Below are 14010 nucleotides of genomic sequence, written 5' to 3'. Positions count from 1 at the left end.
TTGCACTGCTTCTCAGACTATATTGAACTCGCAGATAGATGCTCTCTCCATGCGACAGTTCTCGTCCATCTATTTACCTCCATACGTGCTGGAGACGATCGCACACTTTTCGGAGATTCCTCCGTCAGGTTGTGAAGAATGCACCGAGGTGTCCCAGTTCTTGAAGCATACGGTGGACCCAGTCGGATCAACCCAGACATCTTCTGCTTGCATGTCATTAACACCCAGTCAGATCTGGGCATCAGGGCCCATGCTCTCCCAGACATACTCAGTGAGGTGCTGGTTCTCAGTGTCGCTGAGGGGCATTGTGAGTGTGCCGTCCTCGCTGGCTGTGTGGTAGTTCTTCACCAAGTCAGCAAGACAACGGTTCTTTTTTCCCTCTCAGGCAAACTAAGGCACAAGTACATATTTTATAGCTACACATACCCTTGACCAGTGAACATTCATTAAAATCATTCTCAGTCAATAAAGTAGTGGAAAAATAATGTTATGATCTAGAGAGATCGGTTCATGTCACTGTACATGTTCAGTTGCTGCAGTAATTATAACTTATACAGATAACATCTCTGTCCTTAAAATCGGAGGTTGGTCAGATGTGCTTGTGCATTAGTATTCTGATGACAGTCCCAGATAATGGCTCAACAAGAGAAAAAAAAATGCCATCAAAAAAGAAATGCAAAAACGCAGTGGGAGAAAATACTCCAGCAGAACAGTAACAGAAAATTCCACTCAATTTCATTTTGTATTATTTTGGTTAAGTATTATTTTTGACTCATTTTTCAGATACAGAGAAAGTTTAAAGGAAAAGACAGTAAGGAAGAATAGGTGTGGACCTCGCCTGTCTGTAGAGCCTGATTCTCCTTCAGCAGGTTCATCTCTGCTACAATATTATTGATCTGCTTCTGAGTGTTCTCTATGGCAGTGTTTCCCTTGACATCTGAGAGAGAGACAGTGTGTGGTTGTGTAGTGGTTTAGAGTGGATTGTTCCATAACATCATAAGAACATTCTGTGTAAAAGTGTTCATGCTACTGTAGCCGAAACTGTTTGGCTATGGTAAAAGTAGGGCTTTGTTGATTAGACAGATAGATGAATAAATATTGTCTTTGTACAGATTTTTAAAAATTCCTCTGGTGATATTAATGCATGTTTATTCTAGGAATTAGCAAGCAGCCCTGCCATTCGATGCACAAAATGACTCACTATGCAAAATTGTCAGGAGAGCATACTAACTTGCATTCAACAAACCTGCTAATCAGAATCAATTATTCCTAGGTCATATAGAAAAGGTTTCCCTGCCTTTTTTATGTGGGGGCTTTTTCTTGGCTGCACCCTGCGGTTCTGAGCCCTGGATAAGGAGAACTCCAATCAGGAGACATGCAACTCTCATCTCCCTGCCAACAAGTCTGAGGAGAATGGCAGCCTTTGGCTGTAGAGAGATTGTAGTGGTTGTAGTGGTGTAGAGAGACCGAGTGGGAGAAGTACTGTAATATAAACCTGCTCCTGCCTCAGACGCTTTGGGATGTGGTACTTATCCACATACATTGTATTTGCAGCTCTCATTCACACTGTTGTAGTTTTCTTTCTCTTCCTTCTCATCCATTTTTCTATTTACATATTTGAAGCCTTCACCCTCATTCACCATGCAGGTAAAAAATACTTCCATGGCATACAAATGTACTCAAATTGGTAGATTCGTTTCCATGTCGATTAGCCACCCCAAAACCCTAACTTATTGTAACAGAGACCCAAAGCAAGTATGGCAGTCCAGTAACCACTGGTGCCAGGTTACAGCACAGCCAAAGCATTCCCCTGCACCGCCATCAACACTTGTGCTGTTTGTTTTGGTAGGAGTCCCACCTCAAGTGGAAGAGAAGTGGTGGCCAGCGTCCAGGTGCTCAGCTGCAGTTTGGAGCCAGGCCACACTGGAGCCTCTTTAGGAGACACATGACAGACAGAGAGGCCCAGGGGACCTCCCCTTCTTGCTCCCAAGATACCCAGGGAGGACCTGCACCGGCAAGCTAACCCAATGGGAGCTATGGTCGCTAAGCACCCCACCCCCACCACAGTCAGTAGGATCAGAAGCGGATAATGACCTGGCCAACTTTCATAATCTGCATTCAGAATTTTGGAGTATTTCTTTAAGACCTTTTATAGTTAAGTTTTTATCTATGCAATACTCCTGATAGAGGTGGTATTTTGTTTGTCAAGGGGAAAACATTAAATGTTGGGAGCATTTTTCGTTTAGAGAGGCATAAAAACAGAATAAATTGAAGAATGTGCACAATTCACAAGCGTTCCGTAGTGTTCTATGTCTCACAGGCTTCTGAACACCATCCCACACCCTCATTTTCTGAGGTCAGAAAGAAATTAAGGCACCTCTATAAAGATCATGTCTGCTAAAAAAAACCAAAAACAAAACACTACAGCCACCTCATCTACACCAGTGCAGCACTCTCAGCTGTTGTAGTGAGACACTGGCTCTACTGGGATTCCACATGCAACCAACAAAAGCACTCAGGAAAGTATATCATTCCACAGCTATGGTAAGTGTATGGAGCAGTGTGTACTGTTCCGGAGGAAAGAGCCAGACTAAAATGTCAAACAGCACAGAGCTGATGATTTCTTTCCAAAATCTTGAGCAATAAGTAGCTCTGTCCTCATGTCTTCATTGTCATGCAGGGACAGAAGCTGGTGGTGGTGTATGAGTGAGTGAGGGTGTGTGTTGGGAATGATTACATAACATGAAGTAGAAGAAGTTAACAGAACATCTTATTTTATTAGGTGATACTAAATGCTGTTTTAATTGAAATTCAAAATCAAACAATATTCAAAAAGAAAATATGCAAATACATTTATTTGACATTTAAAATATTTAAAAAAACAACAGGAAGAAGGGGTGGAGGTAATGCTATGCCAGGAAGCCAACCTTCTGTCTCTTCTTGCCAAGACTCTCATCCTTCTGCAGTAGCTCCATGAGAGGAGCATGAAGAGCCTTTCCCACTCGCTTTCCTGTCTAAACACACACACATGCACAAAGAGAAAGAAATATCAACAAAAACATACTACCTAAATACTACTTTTACTCAATCCAGACAGAAAATTCATTCTTGTTTTCATATTCAAAAATATTGCATGGGATAAGTCTTCCACTGTTTTCTCAAAAGTCACCTAGAGTTTAGTAATCTTTAATTCCACAACATGTGTTAAGATAAAAATGAACAAGTCTGTGGAATGTAATTAGGAACCAAGTGATCATCCACACTCTTGACCACTGACTTCCTGGTTTTCCACCAACACAGTTCCTATTCCCCTATGTGCACTTCTACCTCCTGCACCTTTGAAATACACATCCAAACACTAACACTACCTGTTCTCCAGCAAACACCTAAATTTAATGAAGCGCTAATGACTAATTTAGATGTTCACTGTGCGCGCACACTGACTTTGTGCTTGTTTGCACCATGCAGAGGGGGAAAGAATGTGTGCTTGCTGACCTCAGTCATCTCGAAGATGCTGTCTGGGTCCAGACTGCCAGCTCCAAGCTTGCGCACGCAGGTCACCGCTCCTCTGGGCGTCACAGCAACCAACAGGCTAGCGGCAGAGCAGGCCTTCTCCTGCAAAGTGGCGTCCACCACGTGCCGATGACCAACCTGTTGGTGCACATGCACAAGCAGACAGAACACGCAGCTTGGTTTCTGCCGAAGCACCATGTGCTATTTTGAAGAGGCAGTCTCGACCGTTAATGACTGTCACATAGAAGAACTCATGAACAGGTAGTGGCAATGTGCAAACATGCCTTGCACAAGGTCACGATGCAGGGAATGTTGTCTACCCTGAGTCTCAAGCAGTCGTAGGGGTCATCAGACAGTTCAATCTCCTTGCCCCCCTCCTCGTCCTCCAATACCCGCACTTTTGGAATCCTGATTAGACAGGGACAAACACTATCCATCTCTCTTCACAGGAGGAAGACTGCACAGGTACGCAGGGACTCCACATGGGAAGATCACAATGATGTCATCACTGCATTTATAAAAGAAGTGAAACTCACCGTGTGTTGAACAGAGCTGCTTTTATGGCAATGGACATTGCATCAAACAGGTTTCCGTCACATTGCAGAAGCTGAAAACATAAACAGAAAAGATGCTGGCATGAGGGGCGTAAATGCTATGATTCCAGCAACAAAAATTGGAGAAAAATAAAACCCCACAAAACTTCTACTCTTCAGTGTAGAACAAGTTCCACAGGTCCTGGCCGAGATGGATTTCACAACGTGTCTGTCTCTTTTTTTAATGCCATGTTAGTGTTATGCAGGTGCTGAGAATTGAACATTGCTGCACCGATATACTGCACTACTGAAGTGAAGGGTGTTCACCTAGCTCTGAGTCAGAATCAGGCCGCGCGCTCAGTCAAAGCGCACAGGCTACAGTACTTCACCTGCTTCTGGTTTACTATCTATACGAGAGGTAGTACAACTTGCAGCACTTGTTAGTTTAGTTATGAAGTGAAAGTGCTGCTACATGTAATCACAGTGCTCAAAGTAAGTGGTTACAGGTACTTAAGTAATTGTACCTTTTTGCAAGATTTAAAGGGAGTATTTTTACACTTTTAATTTTATTCCCTCTGCTTGTTGTGCAACCTTTCCTTGAACTACTAAAAGTTGCATTTTCTAAATGCTTATTTAAAAGCCATTATGGCTTGTTAGGCTCAAGATTATGTATATCATTTAAGCGAGTGAGTGAGGGAGACAGTGAGGAAAAAATAACAATGTAGCAATAATCACACTAATAATAACAACAACATAGCAATAACCCAAGCTGAGAACTACAATAACCGTGAACAACTTTTCTTTTCACTGGCATGTGTCATTTCCCTGGAGCTGGTTGGCAGCCTTGGGCTGCTTGTCCTCACCAGCACATCCACGTACAGGACCCAACAGTGCTCGCCAGGGCATACACACAGGCTGCGCAGGTCCAGGCTGCGGTGGCTGTTGAACACCTTATACAGCGTGTTGCTCAGCTCCACACCCAGCTCCTCTCCCCCGCGGCCCTCAAACTCAGGTGTGGCATTTGCTGAGCTAAAGGAGACAAGGAGAACAAAAACAAACAAAATCACATAGTGAAATTATTCTAGCAGTATCCAACAGGATCGTTTCCTGCATCATTCTATTGTCGGAGAAAGACAAATATGTATTTGTGGGTTGCCCTCTAAAATTCTCCTAATACCAAGCTTTTGACCAGGGTTTGACATGAGTTGTAGGTTGATGTAAAATATCCAACACAAGCAGTGAGCAGGTAGAGTTTGGACTGGTTTCTAACCCAGCCCGCTTGGTATAAAAAGCAAAATACCAGGTGTTATATGGCTAATGTCATTTACCTGCTAGCAATTGACATGATATTTTATAGAATACTACTTGGTTCACAGCAAATATCTGAATAAAACAAAGAAACAGACAAATCAATGTCAGAAAAAAAATCGGCAGCCATTGTTGAACATGCTGAACTAGTAAACAAAGCTGACATTCACTTTTAGCAATATACATCATGACCTGCACATATCTTAATGACATCAACATTGACCAGTGTCACACAGTGTCAGATTCATAAATTCCTCAGACCTGGATAATGAGTCCTTTATTTGGTGCAAAAGGATCCAAATGAGTCAGACCCCGGTTGTAAACAGGGGTTAGGGGTCAAACACAGGTCGTCAATGTAAATGGATGGTCAAAAACAGATTATCAATGTAAAAATGGGGTCAAACACAGACCCCACAGATCAGTGTAAAAGTGGGCTTGTAAAGGATAAGTATGTGTCTGAGGTTTGAGCTTAAAGCCAACACAAATTCCTACACAACTATATAGTACAGTATTACTAACACCTACATGAAGTGGAAATTCCACCATGTTTGGTAACATGTTGTAAGTTTATTCTCTCACCAGTCCACAAAGAACTCAAGATAGCCCTCATCCGGCACATTTGGCCTCGGCCTCCTGAGCTCAGCCTTAATGCCCACAAGGACATCCGTGTGGCCCTGTCAAACAATCCACAGCACATCACATAACCCCATACAGACATTCAGGGACCACTTATTAGAACACCTACTTCACAGCCACACCTAACACTGGTGTCAAATATGTGCGGAATAAAAACAGTTGACTGGAATTGGCAAGGCAGCCTGTTTATAAAACTGTAGAGTATGTACCAATGTACACACACCATGCAGGAGATTTTCAGCCAATGACAGGTTATATTTTGATGTGTAAATTATTATTGTTGTTAATAATAATAATGATAATAATAATAATAATAATAATAATAATAATAATAATAATATCATCATCATCATCATCATTATTATTATTATTATTAATAATAATAATAATAATGTAATATTAATAATAATAGTAATACTACTACTAATAATAGTAGTAGTAATAATAATAATAGTAATAATAATAATAATAATAGTAATAATAATAATAATAGTAATAATAATAATAATAATAATAATAATAGTAGTAGTAGTAGTAGTAGTAGTAGGAGTACTAATACTATTTTACAGCACACATCATAAGAGATTTGGAAATTTGTCCAGCGGCTTCTGGTTGTAGTCAACTTGTCATTTTCATGTACACTTAAAGCCACACACTTACAACCTTCAAAAAAGAAAAAAAGAGGAGTTTTAGACAGCTACCATTCTGACTTTAGCAGAGCCATCTGTATTTGAGACTACGTCCGTCTCAATTTCCATATGCCTGTAGTCCTCACACCCTCGCCCATCCACTCGTAAATCATCCTGACACAATAATAAAATACAAGATATGGGTCATCTAATTACAGTGAAACAGCGACATGCTAAAGACAACGATACAAAGCCAAGTGAGTCTTAGCAATCTAGCTAAAATAGCAAGCTGTGAGAAAAGGTTCCTGTTAGCTAACTATTTACGCACCATAATACATGTGCAAAGTAAGAAAGTAGGACGTAAAGCAAAATGTAAGCAAATATATAATATGTGCATTTGACTTACCCGTACTCCGTGCATTATATAGACCTTCTCAGCTTCGCTAATTTGTACAGACGCCATGCTTCAAACACACTACAAGATCAACATGTGACGGACACTAGAACCTCATCATAAAGCGCCAACCAAAAGCGAAAGGGGGTGGCTTCAACAGTACTAATCAAATGTAGGTTTAGAGACTACATCTGTAATATGATTGGCTAATATGAACGCCCATCTCAAAGTAGGAACTGCGTCAATAACCAGCTACAACACGTGTTTCCTGCGTTGTGAAGTTGGTAAGTACAATTAAGCTAACTAGCTAATGATTTCTTGGTTGATGTAATCGCTTTGTCTGTTAACACTCACAGTTTTGAATACTGTGCAAAATAATTTCATATTTTGCGCGATATGATCGCGGCATGTCACCCATATGAAAAAGGGAACTCACGTGTATCTAGTGATGTGGTTTTACATTGTACGCTAGCTAGCTACCCAACAACAATTCTGATAAAACCCTGGGAAAGTTAGGTTGTTGAGTAATAACGTCATATATGTAAGCATCAGTCGTCAAACCCGCTGGGTCAATTGCTTTGTCATTAGCTTAGCTGTAGTTTAGTCTCGTTTTAAATCGTGGGGTTTAACCCACATCGGCACTTTAAATTAAACCCGATCGCTCTGTCAAAACAAGCCCAAGTCTACCCGATCCGCCACTAAACGTCCAGATGTACTGTCAAATTGCGTCACGATCAGATAAACTTTAAACAAAAACACTACATAATAAAGAATCTTTTACTATGTATAAGCTTTCAAATGTCAGCCAACATATGTTGCCCTTTTAAAGTAAGTTCGCATTTCCCCCCACATATTCAAATTTAAATATAAGAAGAAAATGTTAAACTTGTCACAGTTTACTTATACCATAGACTGTATGGAGTCTACTTATAACCAAGTAGCCAAAGATGTATCCATGGCGGATTTTAAACGATTAGTCAACAGAAAACGGAACCGACTTAATTCACATGATAACGTTCACCGACCAATACCCCATTCGTTTCTCAGATGCGTATTTATATAGAGGTATATATCATGTCAAGAGCTGGACATTTCAACGAGGAACACGATCTGTTCCTCACAGAATCAATAAAACCCTCTAGGTTTTGCCGCCACCTTAGTGGCCTGAGTTCTCAGCAGCTTTAATGCAAGAGTGAAAGAAAGTATTCTGTCACCTGTCACAAGCCTGACAACTTTTGGAAGCGCATGAAGACGCGGGTCTGCTGTAGTTTCTCTTTTGAGTGAGCATTAGTGATGGTAGCCTAAACACAGGTCAACTTTAGCTTCACTGAATAATACATTCTGAAAAAGCCTAATAAAGACTGCAGTGAGTAACGCTTCCTCTAGTTGAGTATGTTAACTCAATGTGTTTAAATAAGCAACTATCTATTTTCTGTATTCTCAATATTGGGCTCTGGGCGATTCATAATGGCCCTATATAGGCTGCATTACCCTACATGATGCTCACCTGATAACTTCTACCCCTGGCAGCGAGGAACATCAGCAAAAACACCTCAAGCTACCGCTACCTCAGCCAACAACAACATTAACAGTAACATTAGTAAAGATGAATGGTACGATTGTTGGCCAAAGGATCAAATTATGTGTTTTTCACACACACAACACACACATGCATATATAAAATCAAATATTACATAATTCAATTTTTATATTATTTATAAAATCAATAGTTTGGCAAGTGGTTGTCATTTTGAGTAAATACATTTATTTTGTGATAATCAGTGATATCTCCTAGGATCTTTTATTCACTGTTGAAATTCAGAATGTAATACTTTTACTGATATCAGCCATTGCACATGCCAGCATGTGCCAGCACTCAGCACACCAGCACTCATTCTCTCTCATTCTCTCTCATTCAAGGTTAAGCTCTAAACTACAGCTGAGCTAATGACAGAGCAATTACCACAATGCATTTAACAAAAAATTGGTTAATACACACAACTTCTGTTTTATAGAGTCAGGTGTTATGCTGGGTTCCAGGCAGAGGGAAAGTCCATTTAAAATACTTTTTTTTTTTTTTTACAAACGTATGAGCTGCTAATAAGTTAGCATACTAGCAGGATTGTTTCACCCCTCGAAAATTTGTGAGCACACACCAACTGAGCAAGCTCCCTCTGGATTCTTGTTTTTAGTAATAATGAAAGACATTCCTTTTAGATAGCAGTAGTATTGCACTCTAAAATTAGTTTATGAGCATATATTTCGTCATGAATGATTAAAATTTATTGTCCATTTTTTAATCTTTAGCAGGTTGAAAAATTGCATGAAGTGAGAACACACATTTTGAAGTCTGTAAATAGACAACCTGCCAAGATGCTAAGTGACAGCGAGGCCAAAGAACTACTTTCATTCCTCCATCTTGACACGAGAGCTGATGTTAGGGGCCAGGCTACAGAGTACATCCTTGGACTGACGGGGACCAGAGATGGATGCCGGTACCTTCAGACGCAACCCGGCTTTCTCAAGGCCCTGATCACCCTCACGGCAGATTCCTCTATCGCCATCGTTAAGGACTGTTACCATGCCCTAATCAACCTTTCTGCTGATGAAACCCTGCACGAAACTTTGATTAAAGAGGCAGACATACTCCCCATGCTATTCAGAAATCTCCTTGACCCGGAGTATGTGTTCGCCGACCGCATCTGCACGATCCTCACAAATCTGACAAGACACGAGAGAACGTGTAGAGAGGTGTTCAGGGTGATGCAGGAGCAGGATGTTGGCCTTGCAAAAGTAGTGGAGATCTTCTGCATAGAGGGCTTCAATAAGAAAGCTTTGCTGCACTACCTGGGGCCCCTGCTGTCCAACCTCACCCAGCTTCCTGAGAGCAGGCACTTCCTCCTGGATAAGGAAAGGTTGGTCAATGCCATAGAAACCAGTTGCTTGGCAAAACCTGCTTCCAGAACAGTTTGTTTACAATCCCTAGTCTGACACATCTGGCTTACGGCTTCAGTACAGTAGGATGGATCTTAAAGAACAGGTTTGGGCATACCTAGATTAGATAGTGATTTCATGAAGACTCATTTAGGATTTTCATCTTTGATCTGATATTTTGACTTTGATTGAAGTTCGTTGTAGGAAGGTAGAGTATCACTTTTCAAAAAACTATGTGCTCTTGAAACTAATGCTTTTGATGTGGTACTATGAAAAATCTTTTGTAGCTTCAAAACTAAAACATGAGTAGGTTGTACTGCATTGATTTCTACAGCCAAACTAATTGCAATTTTTTTCTATAAAAGAACAAATAGGCCTAGCAATAACAGTCATGAATTTACTTAGTTAACTAAATGAACTAAATTTAATAAGGGTGCTTTGTTGAGTTGTGTACTGTGCATTTCACAGAACAAAGGTCTTCAAATATCTGGGTAACCTGAAACTGGAGGAACTTTGGCATCTCTCTGTTTTTTGTTGTGTGTTGTGGTTTTTTTTGTTTTGTTTTTTTTTCCCCCCTCTAGGTGTGTAGTACAGAGACTTCTTCCATTCACTCAGTATGAGGGTTCAGTCACCAGGAGGGGTGGAGTAGTGGGCACACTTAGGAACTGCTGCTTCGACTACAGTAAGGGTTTCCTCCAGATCAGACCATGCTATGAATGGCACTGACATGCCAGAATCTCTGGAAACTTTGTGTACTTTGCTACAGTTTTGAATAGCTGTACATTTCTTACTGGAATACACTGCAGTTCCTCTCATAGAATCTTCTTCAGATTTATATTCTATACACACACACAGGGCGCCACCGGTGTTACTTATGGATAAATTGGGCAGGGTGCTTATCCTTACAAGCATTTTTTGGGTGTCAAATGTACTAATTCACAATTTTTGTGAATGTGAGATGTCGTACAAATAGATCTGTTTATAAGGGTCAGTTACGACAGTTTTGTAAATGTACAAGTGATTGCTGAAGCTGACGTGGCACAGTCGTACAAACGAAAGTTAAGAATCTGAAACTACTCTTGAGTGGGGCTTAAGCTCAGTTTAATCTCTCCAACTGGTGGGCAAAATTACCAGTGCCCTCCAGATATTTAGCTATCTAACTACTCTCCTTCTCTTCCAGTGTACCATGAATGGTTGCTAAGCGATGCTGTGGACATTTTGCCCTTCCTGCTGTTGCCCCTGGCTGGGCCAGAGGAGCTGTCAGAAGAGGAGAATGAAGGTGCTGTACTTTGTGCAGTACCGTGTCCTGAGTTTGCGTTAACTTGCATCTTGTTTGTAAAGCTTTTTCACTCCCTCTCTATTTTCAAATAAGACCTACTGAGCCGTTGTTCATGGATAATAATGTGGTGGTATTTTGAATTTCTGTTCTCCAAAAGGTCCGCTATTGCCTTTGACAATTTTTAAATTATAGCCTGCTTTTGCAGCTGCCTGCTTCGATCAGTAGAGGGCCGTAGAGTGAATTATTTAAATGGTTGGCAAGTTCTATCTATGCAGCATAGTTCTCTGCAATAACCAAGATTATGAGGTTGTCAACTAATACAGAATGGAAAATGTGGCCGACGTCACTGGTGCTGGAAATCATGAATTTGCACAGTGTTCATCTTGGGTTTACGTTCAAAGTTTGCGGTTATATAATGCCGTTTGAACTGTTTTATTTGTGTGATATTTTAATAGTCTTGTGGAACATGCTTCCTTTCAGCTGCAGTTTATAATTAGCTGTTTGGGTTTCTGGAGAATAACCAGCCCAGTAAATAGAACAGTGGCTCTTCGGGTACTGCTGAGCCCAGACAGAGCCATTCATGGTGTGACATTTTAGCAGTGGAAAAAAAAAATTTTGTTCCACTTCTGTTTTTGTGTGAAGGCCTGCCTGTGGACCTGCAATACCTACCGGAGGACAAAACCAGGGAGGAAGACCCTGACATCCGCAAGATGCTCATCGAGACCCTGTTGTTGGTAAGAAGTGATCTGCCCAAGTGTCATGCACACACTAATTTTGTTTGATTCTGTCATTATATGAAGGCTTCTTGGTAAACACTGAAAGAATATCCTGTTCAGGTTCTGCTAACTACTTGGCTCTCCATCATCCTGATTAACTAACCCATTTAACACAGCTTACCGCCACCAAAGTGGGACGGCAGATTATGAAGGAGAAGAACGTCTATCCAATCATGCGGGAGTTTCATAAGTGGGAGAAGGAACCACAGGTGATTGCATCCTGTGAAAAACTTGTTCAGGTAACACTGTCAAATAACACAACATTTATGAAATGTTTAGTTTATTGTGTTTTTGTCAGGCTCCATGTAGAAAAAAAATGGTTTCAGATGGAAAAATATGCTTTGCACAAGAGTTTGCTAACTAGCTCATTTCCATCTGCAGTCCTGAGTTAGATTTAATTTAGAGGGAGGCTTTCTGTCAGTTGTTTTCTGAAACTGGCCACATCTTGTCAAGATGTGACATTAAGTGGATGAAGATAAATGGCACAAGTTACCCTCAGAGTTATGACAGTGCAGTCAAAACATCTTAAATCCAACCTCACAGAGCATTACACAGCATGACGCCAGGCCTCCTGTGCTGGGCCTTTACTGCGTGTCAGAGCCCTCACGTACTCGTACCCACCAGTAGGCGAGCTGCCCTGAGGTCGCGGCGGCCCCAGAGTGCAGGGCAGGATGCCCAGCTTAGATTTATAGCCTTGGCTGAAAGGGGAGAAAAAGAAACAGAAAAAAAACAAAGGCAGGATGCACTAATTTGGTGGGGAAAAATGGATCCTGTCACTGTGGCGTGGTGGCCTTAGCAAGGCGCGCAAACGACTCCGTGGAAAAGATGTTGAAAGGGCTCTCAATAAAGCTTGATCTACTCCACAACATGTGGGGGATCCCTTTTGAGCTGCAGGCTGCAGGCAGAGGTTCAGTCATTTGGGTTTTTACCCAACCGTATTAATCACGGTCATAAAATATCCAATATGCGAGACTGAGTAAGCCTAATATTTATCTAGGATTAATGGCTTTTTTTGGGTAATGCTACATACTACAAATAACTGAGGTATAACTGCTATCTTATTACTGGAATATGGAATGTTTTTCCCCCATGTTGACAGGTTGTTTAATTGGTACTCGACAGCCATATTGTAAAACTATGTTGTATATCCGGACACTCATTACCCACCATACACTCACTGATCTGCACTGAAATGTACACCATCAGATATGCACACACAGAAAAATACTACTAATAAAATGTGACCCTGACACCATTTGTGTGCGTGTGTGCTCATATGTGTCTGTGCATGTGTGCTTGGTTAGGTTTTGATCGGGGATGAGCCGGAGGCAGGGATGGAGAACCTGATGGAGGTAGAGATCCCTCAAGATGTGGAGCAGCAGTTGAAGGACTTGGACACTAAAGAGCAGGAGCAGGTGGAGAAGGAGACACTGCTATTGCTCAGACAGGAGGCTGAAAAGGAGGTTGTAGAGCAGCCGAACATGCAGAACCCAGAAGGGCTGGAACGCTGAACACATCTGGCACATATCACGAACCCCCAAGCATTCTCTCATAACCCACTGTTCAAAAAAGAAATCTTTATCAGGATGGTCACTGAACTGTTTTTATACTATCAGCCACCAGAGAGCACAATGGTGTTGGATGTTAATTAAAAATAACTGAAATGTTTTGATTCGTTTTGTACTTTTATTGACATCCTTGTTTTCCGATATACCCCCCATCAGTACTAAGGAATGATAGTATGCTAGTATTCTAAATCAAATAGAAGTACATTTAGAATGTGGGGGAAAGGGACTAGACTTAAAATTAACCATATCTGGGTTCTCTCAAAAATCCTCTTTAAATCCTGAAGTAAACTCTAGACTTAATCTGCATCTGGAAAATCTATGATTACATGAGGTCTAGACTCCTGTTGTTGGGAGGCGCAGGGACCTCTCCCTGAGGATGTGCAGACCTGCCTGAGGATTGGGGTCCAGGGGAGGACTCGTGCTGGGTTTCCGGACGTCGG

At 41.2% G+C, this 14010-nt stretch overlaps 3 protein-coding genes across 5 annotated transcripts; 1 reads left to right on the top strand and 2 right to left on the bottom strand.

Annotated features, from left to right (window-relative positions):
* Nucleotides 1–12: 12 nt before the first annotated feature.
* On the bottom strand, nucleotides 13–1601 carry clec3bb (C-type lectin domain family 3, member Bb). The gene is given in 4 exon segments (XM_035529177.1): nucleotides 13–370; nucleotides 372–390; nucleotides 839–937; nucleotides 1568–1601. Coding segments are annotated over 4 exon segments (510 nt in total).
* A 1147-nt stretch (nucleotides 1602–2748) lies between these two features.
* Nucleotides 2749–7165, bottom strand: exosc7 (exosome component 7). 2 transcript variants are annotated; one of them, XM_027027292.2, is made up of 8 exons: nucleotides 7026–7165; nucleotides 6692–6793; nucleotides 5934–6028; nucleotides 4910–5075; nucleotides 4050–4120; nucleotides 3834–3921; nucleotides 3496–3651; nucleotides 2749–3014 (listed from the first exon to the last, which is right to left on the bottom strand). In XM_027027292.2, the coding sequence occupies exons 1-8, from the start codon at nucleotides 7080–7082 to the stop codon at nucleotides 2910–2912; spliced, it is 840 nt and encodes a 279-aa protein (XP_026883093.1). In that variant the 5' UTR covers nucleotides 7083–7165; the 3' UTR covers nucleotides 2749–2909. The 2 variants fall into 2 exon arrangements, with proteins under 2 accessions (XP_026883093.1, XP_026883092.1); XM_027027291.2 differs by having other exon boundaries at nucleotides 3798–3921; nucleotides 7026–7162.
* A 58-nt stretch (nucleotides 7166–7223) lies between these two features.
* On the top strand, nucleotides 7224–13674 carry hgh1 (HGH1 homolog (S. cerevisiae)). Of its 2 annotated transcripts, none has more exons than XM_027027290.2 (7): nucleotides 7224–7297; nucleotides 9321–9928; nucleotides 10529–10629; nucleotides 11128–11226; nucleotides 11869–11960; nucleotides 12119–12211; nucleotides 13307–13674. In XM_027027290.2, exons 2-7 carry the CDS (start codon nucleotides 9387–9389, stop codon nucleotides 13511–13513), a joined length of 1134 nt encoding a protein of 377 aa, XP_026883091.2. In that variant the 5' UTR covers nucleotides 7224–7297; nucleotides 9321–9386; the 3' UTR covers nucleotides 13514–13674. The 2 variants fall into 2 exon arrangements, with proteins under 2 accessions (XP_026883091.2, XP_026883090.2); XM_027027289.2 differs by having other exon boundaries at nucleotides 12119–12241.
* Nucleotides 13675–14010: the final 336 nt, after the last annotated feature.

The sequence above is a fragment of the Electrophorus electricus genome, chromosome 8 (assembly GCF_013358815.1).
Source record: "Electrophorus electricus isolate fEleEle1 chromosome 8, fEleEle1.pri, whole genome shotgun sequence".
NCBI classification, from domain to species: Eukaryota; Metazoa; Chordata; class Actinopteri; order Gymnotiformes; family Gymnotidae; genus Electrophorus; species Electrophorus electricus.
Note: the sequence above shows the minus strand (reverse complement) of the source record. Positions and strands in the feature narration are given on the sequence as shown.